This window comes from Rhea pennata, chromosome 15 (genome assembly GCF_028389875.1).
Source record: "Rhea pennata isolate bPtePen1 chromosome 15, bPtePen1.pri, whole genome shotgun sequence".
Classification (NCBI taxonomy): Eukaryota; Metazoa; Chordata; class Aves; order Rheiformes; family Rheidae; genus Rhea; species Rhea pennata.
Window position 1 is genome coordinate 10508041 of NC_084677.1, and position 14120 is coordinate 10522160.

Genomic DNA, 14120 nt, shown 5'->3' on the forward strand with positions numbered 1-14120 from the left:
CCAACTGGAGAGTAACGACATACTTACCTGTAAATACTAAGCTGGCATTTTCCAGTTCTTCTTGTGGCACCTTAAAGCTGAAGGACTCGTTGTAGAAGGGATCGATGGTCCCCCTCATGCAGGAGGTTTTCTTGGTTTTCGTTAGCTTCAGCCCATGAACAAGCTGGATTTTCACAAAGGGATCTGCCAAAACCACAAAACACAGGCTCGGCATTAGCACCACTTGAGCCAATACCCCAGTTTTGTAAATGCTCGCCACAGCTTGGGCCACCGGAGCGGGGCTGCATCATGCTGGAAAATGGCATTTGGGAACAATTGGGGCTTTTACCACTGCGCAGCTCCCGGCGAGCTGCAGCGGAGCGAGACAAAATCGGGCAGCTGGATTCAAAACACTCCCTGCCAAAGCCACACAGAGCACGATTAATGACAGCTTTGATAGAGGCCAAATATACCATTCACTTTGAAAAATGCTTCAGGCTGGCAGCGGCAGTGGCTGGGCAGGGAGTGAGGGAAAAAACAGATGACATCATTGGCATGGGGCAACTACTAGCTAGTTCCAGCTACCACCACGCTCCAAAATGCGTGGACGTCACCAAAGTGCTGAGCCATCCACAGAGCAGCTAGATATCATAAACAAAATCACTGCAAGATAAATGCTCACACAGCACTCGGCATCTCCAAAGCACAGCACCCCTCCACCAGGCTGCCTTGGCTATAGAAGACACAGGAGGATTCAGAAGCTCCCAGTGTCACTCCAGTTCAGCATTTTTGACTCAAAAATACCCTCTATTTTAGCTCAGGGTACTTCTTCCGAACACTTTTTTAATTGTCTGCTACACATATAAAATACCACACACTACAAATATGCCAAGTCTGGTGTTAACAGGAATTGAGCATCCAAAAGCCTTGGTTCCCCTGCAGATGGGAGCCTCGCTGCCAATCAGCTTCAGCAGCACGTATACATCAGTAATGTGAGAAACACCCTGCCCTTTACCTGAGCCTTGGCTCATATCTGTCTGAAGCAGCTGCTTGGCTCTAATGATGTCTACGTTCAGTCTTCCTGCGCTGGGTAGGTAGTTCAATGACAACAGCAGCTCTCCCAACTCAACTTCATTCTACAGAGAAAAGAGAAGGTGGAAGCTCAAAACAAAGCCCAGAGGGGAAGGGAAGAGCAGGAAGATAAATAAATAAATCCTATTTGTCTAAGAGCCCAAACAATAATTTTCAGTCACACTCTAAGCTGCAACCAAGAACCATCTGGTGGCACCTTGCACTGACGAGACCCAAGAAAGAAAAGTATCCTCATACGAAGATCTGGTCTTTAATCTCTGACTGTTCACTAGTTTTCAAACAGCTGTTGCAAACACAACCTATAAGAAGCAAATACAAGGTCAGCAGTTTCCACCTACTTCATTTTGAATGACTCCACATGATTCTGATCTTAACCACTTCACACCCTTGTGAAGGTACAAAATGTGGCTCCTGTCTGAGGGGTCATCCTCTTCACTTCCTCGCGCCAAGAACCACCCCAGGCCACCAGGACATCAAGGCCTGATGCAGCTGAGGCACTCCTGGATCACACATTCAGGAGATGCTTTCCCAGAGGCAGCAGCACATCACACTGCTGCAAGCCAGGCTCATCCGTGCCCTTGCTCTTCAGGTCAGTTTCACACAAATAGAACTAATCAGCTAGTACTTCTTCTCCCTTTACTTAATGATGCCTAAAACCAGTAATTTAAAAAAAATGGCTGGCACCACTAAGCGCTCTGCAGATGTGACAGCTCAGAACAACCTCTCCCCTCAGCATGACCCAGCTTTGCAAGGCGATGCGATGCACCGGAGATGCAAAGCGTGCACAGCGCGTGCCTCTGCGGGTGCCAGCGCCCCAGCCCAGCAACGCCAGCCATCGCTCTGCCTTCCCAGCCCCAGCCTGCGGAGCAGTCCAAGCCTGCCTCTTCACCCCACCAGCAGGAGAGCTCGAAACCAAGCCGAGCTCTCACCTCCACAGCCTGTTCTCTGCAAAAAAACGGAGCTGCCATGGCATTGCAGTCATAACAGAAGACAAACATTAGGTGACAGAAATCAGAGAGTAGAAACGACTCAGTAGACAACAAAGACAAAAGCAACTCAAATTGGCTTAAGGAACCAAATCATCAGCCAGGGGGACATCACGTGAACTCTCCATCCCAGGCAAAGCTGGAAACGGCTCTGGGAACACTGCGGTTCCCAGGAGACTGAACCAGTTGTGACCACTAATGCCACAAGAGGCCATTTTCCACTGAGGTGTGAGCTGATGTGAACTGAGGACATGGAGGTTGGGAAACAACTGTGCCCACGAGCAAACACTCTCTGGACCCACCAGGTTCAAACTCAGCGCTGGCTGCTCTTGCCTGTGCAGGGAAGGACCACGGGCCACTGGCTGCCTCCGCCACCTGGCAGACAGGCACCCAGACACATCTCCATCCCACTCCTCGCCTAGGGAGTCGAGCACTGCCGCTGACGTCGGGTGATCGCACCACGAGCTCTCCCGAGGCATCTCCTGTCCTCTCCCGCTCCCGGTGACTCCCGGTAGCGCCGGCTGGGCTGCACACGGGACAGCCGGCAGAGCCGGGCGGGCTCAGCCCCTCGCGTGCAGGGCAACACGGCTCAGTTTAATTCAGCGCACTTTGCGTTTGTTTTTGGTTTTTTTCTTTCTATGGAAAACACGCCCATAAGCTGCCTGATTGCACAGAGGTCTGTGTTTTATGCTGCACTGTCCCCTCCGCTTACATGGGCAAAGGAAGAGGGGACACCTCGTGACGAGCCACGGTGAAGGCTGCCAGGAGAGCAACGCTTGGACTCAGCCCCGGCCAACAAGTCTACGCCTGTGCCGCAGCTCACAGCCAGCCTCGGGAGCCGTTCCAGCGGCTGCACTGTCCTATCAGCACCATCAGACCCAAACCGCAGAGCCCTGCTGCCTGGCGGCACCTGTCCAACAGCCCCATCACAGCGGAGAGGACCTGCCTCCTCGCCCCGGACTCCTCCTCCACAGCACCCTTTGTGCTGCATTTCACGGCAGTGTTTTATACAGCTCGTACATCTTCTTCTGCTGAAAGCATCTCTCATCTCCGAACCTTCATGAAGCCCCATATCAGTGCTCTGTCCAATATACCGTATTTTAAATCCTTTCCATCTCCAGCACACCTGACCTAACATACGCAACACTCGAGCCTCCTGTAAAGTAAAACCAACTGCCACATCCAATTTTTGCACAAAGCAGGGATCTAAGAGAGCATTACACCTGAGCTGATCAGCACGATCAATTTTGATTTGATTTTCTCCAGAACCACTCCTCTCCGGTCCATGCACGGCAGGGCTGGCAAAGGCCAGCAGGTGCACGTATTACTGAGCACAGTTAATGCCTCTTTCAGCAGGGCAATGCCCTGTGAGCTCTGCAAATGCTTTCCACAGCCCCCTCTAACACGGGGTGCAAGGTCTGCTCGCTTCGCTCCTCACCCCGGGGCAAGCCGGCGCCGGGCTTCGCCCGGCTGCCCACGCGGAGCGGCTCAGTACCGCCCTGGCTGCACCTCGGCGCGCTGACGGCGGTGGGTCGAGGGCCACCACAGCTGCCGACCACCCGGCACACGGACGCAATCTGGAGTCAGCGGTGTTTTACACCAACGTGCCGGGATGCGCAACGCACAGCTCCGGAGGAACGGACGGCTCGTAGTGCCGGGGCGCTCCGGCCCGCTCTTCCCTCCGCTCCGGATACGGCCAACAGCAAACCCCCAGGGCCAAACTCAGAATTCACATTTGGGTTGCAAAGCCTGTTACCAGCACGGTAACAAAGTCCTGCACGCCTCCGGCACGACACGCAAAACAGCGGCTGTCTGAGGACGCCTTCCACCACAGCTCCCTTTTATACCACACCACCAACATTTTTAACGTACCCACTGCTATTTTTCACCCGCATTCGCTGTGGTGCTGGTTCCAGGCAGACTTTAATTATTAGAAACTCAGGTAGCAATGAGGAATGAGGTAATGAGGAAACTACTAGTGTTACTACCAGCTGGCAGTTGCCATCAGAGAATTTGAGCAGCAAGCACCAAACTGCCGGCACAGGCAGGAGGCAGACCGACGCGCAACGGGAACGCGAGGCGCGTCGAGCAACCTCAGGCAGGGGAGCGACCCAAGTCTGCACCAGGACTTGGGGCAACCACCCGGGGATCCACGCGGCCGCTCCCAGGCCAGACGCGCAGGGGCGAGGGCTCCCCGGCCGCCGCCGCTCTCGGGCCGGGAGGGCTGGTGCCTGAGGTTTCCCTGCTCCGAGCTGCCGGGCGGGAGAGGGGGAAGACGAGGCCCTGAGCGGGCACCTCGCGTGAGGGCCCGCGCTGCCGAGCGCGGGGTCGCTGGCAGCGCCCAAGAGCCTCTCTGAACATCCGGGTTTGACGATGACCGAGGTGAGCTGTGAGAGACTGCGCCGGGCGAGCCCGACCCGGCAGAGCGAGCGGCAGCGTCTGAACGAAGGGAAACGAAGGGAAGCGTCTGAATCCTGCCTTTTCTAGGTCCCTTCATCAAGGGACGGAGAGGCCGCCGGCTCTGCCGCCCCCAGCCCCGCTGCCGGGCCCATCTGCGCCGAGATCCCGGTGACCCCAGAAGAGCAATTTCCTGATCGAGCAGGTGCCCACGCGACACCGGGCTCCGACGCCTGACGCTCTCCTGAAGCGCTGATCAACGTTTCTTTCCTCGCTGCTCCTCCCTGCAGCTCTGCTACCTTCTCCGCCACGCGGATTTGCAACCTTGGCTCGTCTTGGATCCAGAACCTTCTGTGATTGCCCTCCGGGTTGAGCCAAGCCCCGAAAGGACCGGTGCTCTCTCCTCTGTCGTCTCTGAAGCACAGCAGGGCCATCCCGGGGAAGAGGAGTTTTTAGTTAATGCCGTTTGCACGTCTCCTCTAGATCTGCGCGATCCCTTGCTCGCAGCCCCCCCGCACTGTTTATTTTGTATCGCCACAACACGAGCAGAATCCTGCAGCTGAAAACCGCCCTGGATCCAGACGGGAACCAGAGCACATGACATCAGCACAGACATCTGTGCAACGCTTCTAATGAAGTTTCAGATTGATTTTCTTCCTCAAGGTTATCTGTGATGGTACCTCCAGGCACAGCTGATGGTTGAGAACAGTTTGCTCTAACAGGCTTTCCGCAATATCCTGTACCACAACCGCTTCTGGAAGGCCGAGCTATTACGGACCAGAACCTGAGAAAAACACAGCTGCCCATAAGTACAGTGTTGGCTGTATGATGGAGGCCGAGCAGAAACATGGTTAAAGGAGGCACAAAATCCCCTGTTGAGTCTAACGCCTTTTGCCAGTGACCATCTGCACAGCCATGAGAAACCATCTACTCCTGCCTGCCTCCTCTGCGGACGCTTCCCAGCTCCCAGGGCTACAGCCACTCTTCAGGTTTCGCACATTTTTCTAGCTTTCTGGGAAGAGGACGGAAGAAGCTTGAACAGCACAATGTTCGCAGTTGCACAAGTCTGGCTTCTGCAAACGCGCTGGCTTCAGCCTCGGGTGAAGGGAAGGTCTCCCTGCTTGGCCGCTCTGTCCTTGACACACGTTTACCCGCAGTGCTGCCTCAAGCGACGCTCCAGCTACAACAGCTCTCCGGACTCGGCCTCTTCACCAGACCCGACGCTTTCCCTCTGCAGAGACATCGGCAACGAGGAGGAGCTGCCGAGCCGCGTCTCCTCCGACCCTACGGGCAGGATCACGGACGTGCAGCGGCGCTGGGGGAGCTGCGCCCCAGGTTTACCCATCCGAGAGCCGCGGGGATTTCCCCGGGGAGCCGCTGCAGTCCCTCTCGCTCGCCCAGCGCCTGGCACGGCAGGCAGCAAGCGCCGCGAGGGGCCGGCTCACCCGCAGGGAGCGGGATCCCTCCTCCCTCCCCCGAAACGCGGGGCGGCCAGGCCGCGCCGCTCCACCTTCCCCTCCCTGCAGGGCCAGCATTCACCCGCGTGAATCACCTCAGCTGCTGTCTCAGGTCTCCCTGAGACCGCGTCTCATCACTCCAAAGCTTTGTGTCTGTGTAAGATGCACTTGCTGGTATTTTTTCAGTAATACACAGCACCGCCAAATGTTAGGCATAATATACACTCCCGGAGGCCGGCTGCATCTTGGGGCTGCACTGCATAAGCCAAGCAGTAGCGCTGCCAACGATGAACTTGGTACCTGCACAGCTGGACACTTCCAAGCTGCAGAGCTGCGTGCCACAACCACCCCAAAACCCAAGGCACCGCGGCACAGCAGCGCCCAGAAGTTACTCAGGATCTGAATCGCAAACGCCTGGATCGCTTCTCCTGCCCAGTCAACACGTGTTCAGAACAACAGTGCAGCAGTACTTACTGTGGGCTTCTCCCCGAAACGGGGACCAAAAACTGCAGAGAGCCGCCGTAGGAAAGCTACCCAACTTGCAAAGCGCTTATCAGTCTGAACATGTAACGATGAGTTCCTCAAATGACTTTCAAGCTACTGCATTCGCAGTACAAAGTTAAAAAAGCAGGTCCAATACTTATCCCTCTATTACAAATATGGCTTAATTTGAAGGGAGAAGGAAAGAATTCGTATGGTATTTTCCCACCATAACCAGGCAAGTTTTTTCTTTCATAGAATGATCTCCAAGCTCTCATTACTGCTGGTCTAAAACATTTATTCCTGCCTACTCAAATCTGCCAAAAAAGAAATGAATCATATGTCAATAAAACTTGGGGTCCTGAACATGTGTTTCAGAATTAGTCTTTACAGAGAAATGTGTGAATCTGAGCACAGCCAAAGCAAGGACTGCCAACTTCATTCATGGTAATTAAGCAATGCCACACACATTTCAGGGGATATTTAAGGAGCGCAGAATGTTCCTATGGGGACTGGACTGACAAACTACTCCAGCAGTAGCTACCACGCTTTAGAAACGTGTTAATTATCCTGAAATGAAAAGCCTTCCAGAACTACCAGGAATAAAGAAGTTGGCAACACCTGCGTTGACATTTTCTGCAGGGAAATAAGTCCTTCTGCTGATTTGCTGGCTCTGATTCAACACTGTATGGCAGCTCACCTGGGCCTCCTTTTTGGATTCAATCTAAGCACTGGATACGCAGTCCAAACCAAACAAGTATTTACACACAGGTATGGTCTTTTTCCTGAAGCCGAGCATTAAGTATTTGATTGAACGGACTCCTCAAGGCTGAGGAGATGGCACTCTGCTCACCCGTACTGGGAAGCTCTAGCATGATGTCTGACATGACTGGCACTGCAACACTGTGCAGCTCAATGCATCAGACTGGTTATATATAAGGCAAGTTTTCAGGTTGTTAGTACAAGCAAACTCACCAGGTGGTACCAGAGATGTTCTACCAATGATTGTGATGTGCTGGTACCCATCAGCAGCAGTGGAGTTGTCTGCTGCAGGAGCTGGATCATGCTCTCGGTCTAGAAGAAACCCATCCATCCCTGCCAACCATCGCACGCCAAAGCTGGCTGGCACACGCCGTCGTGCAGCAGGGCTCATTGGTGCTGGTCCAGCCTCCTTGCAAGGCAGTGCCCCAGGCCTGGGCTGAAGGCAGCTCGGGCCCCTCCGCTCAGTGCCAGGGTGGGATGAGCACTCGACTGTCTGCAACTGCCTTCATCAACTGCCTTCACGTGCGGCGGTTTCCAGGTGGACCCAGTAAGTGCAGAGCAGATGTTCACCTTAGCTGGTAGCGTTAACACGGCTTTCGCTGCTCTGGCACAAGCCTTGCCCTCCCCCTCTCTCGCAGGCATGGAGAGAAGCCGTCTCTCCTCGCAGCTCCTACCGTCTGTGTTCATCCTCCTGTACGACTCCAGCTAGAAACGCTCCTGTCCATAAGTGCCAGCAAAAAAACACACATTTTGTGCCTTTTGCCTTTACATATCTCATCCATGCCTCAATTTTTCTCTCTCATCTATTACTGCTTCTACAAGAACCTGTTTCAGCATTTTCCTCAGCCTGAGCTCTGTCCCCGGGGGCAGCAGGTGCCGTCAGCTCCTGCAAATTGTCAGAGCCCCGGGAAGCAGACGCAGCCCTGAAAACCTGCACTGGGTGATGATGAGAAATGCACTGCCGCGTGCTGGCACTGCTCTTGAGAACCCAAGGATACCTTATGCAAAATAAATTTCTATTGTACGTACATTTTTTTCGTCAGAGTCTATCATGATCTCACAACACAAAATACACTTAGAGCAGACTCAGCTTCACTATAACAAGAAACTAATAACAGCTGTCCCTGAACTAACCAAGACAGAGGTATAGGAAAAATGTATTTTTCATGTCAAATCTATCATTTCAAAGGCAGAAGCTTTCCATTAGTTATTAAAAATACAAATTTCTAACAGGTATTATCATTATTGAAAGACACTAAAATGCAGTATTTGAAAGTAATAAGCGCTACTGTTTTATTTCTTCTAGGATTTATTTTTAACACTTTGATCAATACATTTAACTATAATAATCAGCAAGAGAAAACAAACCTTATATAATGAGCTTTAAAATTTTACCACTAGGAAAATACGGGGATATCATAAAACATCCCCCCCCATATTCTAGTATAAGGACGGTTCCTCTTTGCAGTCCCAGTCTGCCAGTTAGCTATGGCCCAGCAAGAAAGAACAAGAAAATAAGAAAAGACAAAAATGAAGCACTTTAGCCAAAAAGTCCTTCACCTCTTGATTCAATTGAATTAAATATTGCCTTTTTCTTCTTGCTATCATATGCAAAAAGGCTTACAATGTTAGGTCTGTCAGTTCAAAGGACGGGATTTTTTTTTTCTCCTTCATTTTAGAAATATGAGAAATGTCAATTTCTGCATAAATAATTTGTCTTGAATCCTGGTGAAGCAGACAGCACTGCTATAAATCACAGCAGCTTTCCACGAAACTTTGGAAAGACAGGGAGGGAGAGAGGGCTGGCTCTTGGTTTGAAAACCGAGATGATTTTGACTAAGCAATTCCTGTATTGGTTGTGGAATAAATCCATGTTACTAATAAATACAGACACATAATATGGAGAAGTATTTATCATGCAACAACAGAGAACAAAAACCACAAGGCTGCGTGGGTATGGACATGGGGAGGATGAGCATCTCCTCTGGCCTCAGATACATTGATACAGCATCCGTGATGAACCATTAAAACCAAAAAGAAAATACTCATTGCAAAAGCATTTGTAAACACCTCTTTGGGGGCAAAAGAGGCAAAGGTTGTGAGAGGAGCACCAAAATACCTTTTCTCGCTCATTTTTATCAACCTTTCTGTAACACAGCTGCCCTCTCGCTTCCACAGCTCCCAGGATCACTTTAAGGAGCCAAGCAGGTCTCAGCACAAAGACACCCATGGAGCCCGTGGCTCATGCACAACTTCCAACAGCTCCCGTTTTGCCTGAAGAATGGTCAGGCTCATCCCATACTGCCACTATTGCTAGTACAGTAAATCTCATCAGCTCTCCCACTGTTATCAGGGGCCTTGATCCTGTTCTCCCTTACACACTGGAAAGGGCTGAAAGCCCTCTCCAGCCACCGCACGCGGAGCAGCAGGTGATGACGAACAAGAGATCCAACTAACTTTGTATGGAAACACTGCCTCAGTGGACTTTAACTGCCACAGGTCTCTGATCGCATGTTTCAACTCCAAATCATATTCCGCCCTTGGACCCACACCATAAATTAGAGGTGAGGCCAATGATTTCCTCTTCATCTTGTCTAATACTTCTGGCTATACTGTCTTTTTGCCAAGAACACTTAAAAGTCAACTGTGAAGTGTTGGCTCAGACACGGTTTTGATTCAGCTACAGCTCCAAAGCTCAGAAACCGCAATCTCGCAGTTGGAGAGAGCCAGGGAGAGGCAGCTTTGTTATGTTAACCTTTTGTGGCACTCCTGTCCTTAGCAGCGAAGTTTAAGATACGCCTACCTATGCCAAGCTCTTGATTTGTCTTCTTATTGGGTCCTGCGGCTCTGGTCCTGGTTGCAGAGCCCAGACCTTCCCAATGAACAGCTCTGTCCTTGCTGGAGAGGCGGTGGCATGGACCAGGGCCTGTTCCTGAGAACAGACCCAGAAGCACCTAGCTCCCCTCCACCCAGGGGGTGGTCCCTGTTCCCAGGTAACACTCAAATCTAGCCCAAAACACAGGCTCAAGCTTGCATTCATGCAACATGCCATTTAGGTTAGATTCAATATATATGAAAAGTTTAATTATCTTCAGGGACATGATGAAAACTAACCTACCACTATCTTGCTGTTTTTTTGCTCATGGATTATGCCAGAAGTCTGCATAGATACAAAAGACCTGGAGCATTCAACATTCCTCAAAGGGGATTGGTGTCCTGGGTACTTTCTCGCAACAAGTCATTACTGAACTGATGCCAGTGGTTCTCCTCAAGGCTCCAGAGCACAGTTACATTAACAACTACAGGAGTGACCCCGACAGGACAGTGTCACCACAGTGCCTGGGCACGAACATAGGTCACTTCGCAGGAAGGATCTCCCAAAAGCTGCAGATTTCCAAAGTCACTTTGCTTTGTTCTCATTAGAGTCAACACAGGATCTTTTGTCATTCCACCTCCTTTGGATATGAAAGGACACAACTACTCCACCTCCCACACAGTAATACAGTTTTAAGATCAATTATAGGCTCAACGTTTTTTCAGCTCAGCAGATGCTGTATTAACTACATGATGATGATTAATTAGAAATTGTATTAATTGCCAACAACCAAAGGAAACACAATAAATAGCAAGCAAAATCGTAGCAAGAATTTGATAAATATCATTACCTGAGAACTGGGAACAAGGGCTTTCCACCAGTGTCCACCTTTGACAAGGTCTACATCGCTCAAGGGCATTGACACTTTGCCAATAACACAATGGCGTGAGAACTTGTCAAAATCCACTACGGTTAAAAGCAGAGTTCTTCTTTGGGCTTCTAAAAACGGGATTTCAAAAGTGTACCTCTCTTCAAACACCGGGTTCTGGGTTTTGCGTTTCACTCCCGTCTGCTTGGAGTTCTTCTGATCCGGAAGAAGGCAGATCTTCACGTAAGGGTTGGAATGAGCCATGTCTTGCCTTGAACCATCATAAGAGATGGGAGGAGGCAGATCTTTAGCCTCGATGACTCGTACTATTAGGTAATTATGCAACAGATCATACTGAGTGCTAAAATGTAGCATGCCCAGCTGATACTTCGATAAGATTTCCTCATCCGTCAAGGAGTCCATATCATCGCTGTTTGAGTCAAGAGAATACAGTCTTGGTTCAAATTTTCTAAAATAGTCATCTGGGGTATAGGTTTTTCGCAGAATACTTGGCTGCACTATTTCTTTTTTAGCTCCTATAATTCCAAACTCAATAGGTTTGATGTCAATTAGTGGAGAGCTTGGCCTCCTTGACTCTAAACCTAAATGAGAAAATACAAACAGGACTGTTAGATACTCAGCCGAAGCCAGGACATTGCAGACAAGAATTAATAGTATCCTTAGTTATGCCAAAGGGCAAACTCGACCGCACTTTTGCCCGCGTGGCCACTTCCATGTGCAATGACCACACATACGTTTCCGCAGGAAAAGCAAGGCTGCCCCCTTTCCCAGCAGTCCTATACAGCAGGATCGGATTTTAACCGACTTGCCTCCAACTTCAACTGATCCCTGTCTAAAGGATGAAAGAGCAGGCAACACAGTGATTTTTTTCACTATAATGACTTTAACGTTGGAAGGGAGCCTTACTCGAAATGCGCCTCGTGAGGCTGTAAGTGGACCGTGATGTATCTGAGGACGACCGTCGTCTGTCAGGGGAAGTATCCTGGAAAGTAGGAGGCAACTCGCTGATCGTATTATCAGAGTCTCCATCCTTGTCCTCATTCTGGCTGTTTATCCTGTTACAACAAGAGACCTTTGGGTGATTCAATCCAGTAAAAAGACTCTGTACAGAATAAAAATGCATTCTGATATTCTGGGTCTAATCTGGGTGCACATCACGGAGGTGCAGGGTATCTGTTTCGGATCTGCTCAGCAGAGAGGAGAATGAGTAACCGACTTCGGACTTCTGCAAAAACGAGATGCTCTACTCGTCTGCCTGTCTCTCAAACAGAGGCGTACTACTATCAGAGCGTAACACAGGCCATGGAGGCATACGAGACTCAAATCTCAATCAGACGTATTATATTCATCTTAACGCAAAAAAGAATTAAGCTTCTTGCTCTAAATTCATAGCTACACTTGGAAGCACGGCCTTCATTAGCAGCGAACCAGCACGGAAAACCACCAGGCTCAGCCGTCGCGCACTACCGTACCCATCTCAAACAGTACAATACTGCTTTGCATACTTATCACTATAAGTTTCAAAGCTTGATCCTACAAATATGATTTATTAACAGCTCTTTATTGACATGCCTTTTAAAAGAACTCCTGGCTGCTTTTTATGCGTTTTTATAAAGCAGAAGAAATTCCCAAGCAATAGTATTTTTCCTCCCTAGGGCTCTGCCCTGGGGAGGGACCAGGGCAGGAGGAAGGTTGGTAGGATCCAAATAACAAAGTAAGTTTGAGTAAGAGCTGTAGCATCTCTGAGAAGACTCAGGATCCACCAAAGAACAGAAGACTGTCATCATAAAAAAGTCTGCAGCAACCAGCTGATAGAAATCTGCTAGTGGAAATGAAATCAAACAATATTATATGACACCTACTGCATCAAGTTAAAAAAAGCCTTTTGGTTAATCTATGAGACAGACTAGCCAGAAAAATAGCAGCAATCACAAGGAAAGCCTCAGCACAAAATGAGCAAGCAAACAGGAATATTGTTTGAGTTTTGCTCCTGATTCACTCTTTCTGTGCTCATGGGTAGGCTGGATATAAATGAAATATGTTGAATCATTTGCTTTATTAATCAAAAATGGAACTAGAGCAATAAAAACACTCTGCAAAAAGTAACAAGCTAACTGAAAGGACCCCTGACTAAAAAATGGACTTAAACTTTCATTTCTTACCCAGTCTACCCTGCTATCCTCACAGTTCACACCAAAATCAAGGGTGCATACAAACCCCACCAACCTTGAGTTACACAACTCTTTCAGATTAAAAACAAAAATCTATTTAATATCAAAACAAAAACATGTTAAAAAAGTTCATACAGTATTTGAGTAGCTTTGCAGCCCATTAAAGGTAGTTCAAATCAGGTAGTTTGACATAAAATCAGTACTGGGAACATAGATTTCTTTTTCATGCCTAAATGCAGGTCTACACAATCACAGGTAGCATTTGGAAGTACTTGTGTTTGAGAAGCAAATGCACAAACCGAGGAGAAGGCAGGGTAAAGAGCAAATCAGGAAGAAAGGCATTAAGAATGTTCCACAACGGGTAAACGTAATAACATACAGATGACCTTCAGTAAGGAAATTGCTACTGAGCCACAATAATTTTTCCTCAAATAAATTTTGGCTCTGTTTAAAGCAGCTCTGTTTCTATTTAATCAAAACCTTTCGGATGAGAAGTTGAGTTCAGATTTCAGTTTAATCTCACAGAACAAGCACTATTTATCTTTGACTTTTTTATGTAGAATATTTCATAATATGCAGGGTCAACACACACCTCAGTTCCCAGCCGATCTCTGCAGAGACTAGGATACAAGCAGGACTCATAAAATCACAGCAAGAAGCTGCCATGCATTCAGGTCAACACAATTAGATTCACTTTAGCAAGGAAATGTTTTTCTAAATTGCCACTAGAAGCTACTGTAAAAAATTCAGAGTGAGAAAAATTTCATCTCCCAAGAGGAAAGGCTTAAATTTGCAACTTTAAAGCCCCCTCCTGAATTTCCAGGACAGCAGGTATCTCAGAATTGCCAAAGGCAGAACCTATGTGCAAAAAATAAAGGACATATTATTAAACACAGGCATTCAGATGCTCACGAGTAGGCAAATGAAGACTAAAAAATCAGTTTTTCACTGGAGAGAGGGCAAGAAAGTAAGGAAGGAGAGAATTGCACTCCAAATTATATCAGTCAGTGTCCCAGGTGCACAAAGGAATGGCAAGGTTGAAAGATCTTATTTGAAAAGCAAGATCTATTTTTAAAACACTTTCAGGTTGTG

General features: G+C 48.8%; 1 protein-coding gene across 1 annotated transcript in view; it reads right to left on the reverse strand.

Annotated features, from left to right (window-relative positions):
* Positions 1 to 14120, reverse strand: part of SYT17 (synaptotagmin 17) — a 39513-nt gene that overhangs the window by 19033 nt on the left and 6360 nt on the right. Inside the window, exons 4-7 of the mRNA XM_062587995.1 lie at positions 11764 to 11912; positions 10819 to 11438; positions 995 to 1115; positions 28 to 183 (exon numbers count right to left, since the gene is read on the reverse strand). Of these exons, the coding sequence (XP_062443979.1) occupies positions 28 to 183; positions 995 to 1115; positions 10819 to 11438; positions 11764 to 11912 (1046 nt within the window). The remainder of the gene's footprint in view (positions 1 to 27; positions 184 to 994; positions 1116 to 10818; positions 11439 to 11763; positions 11913 to 14120) is intronic.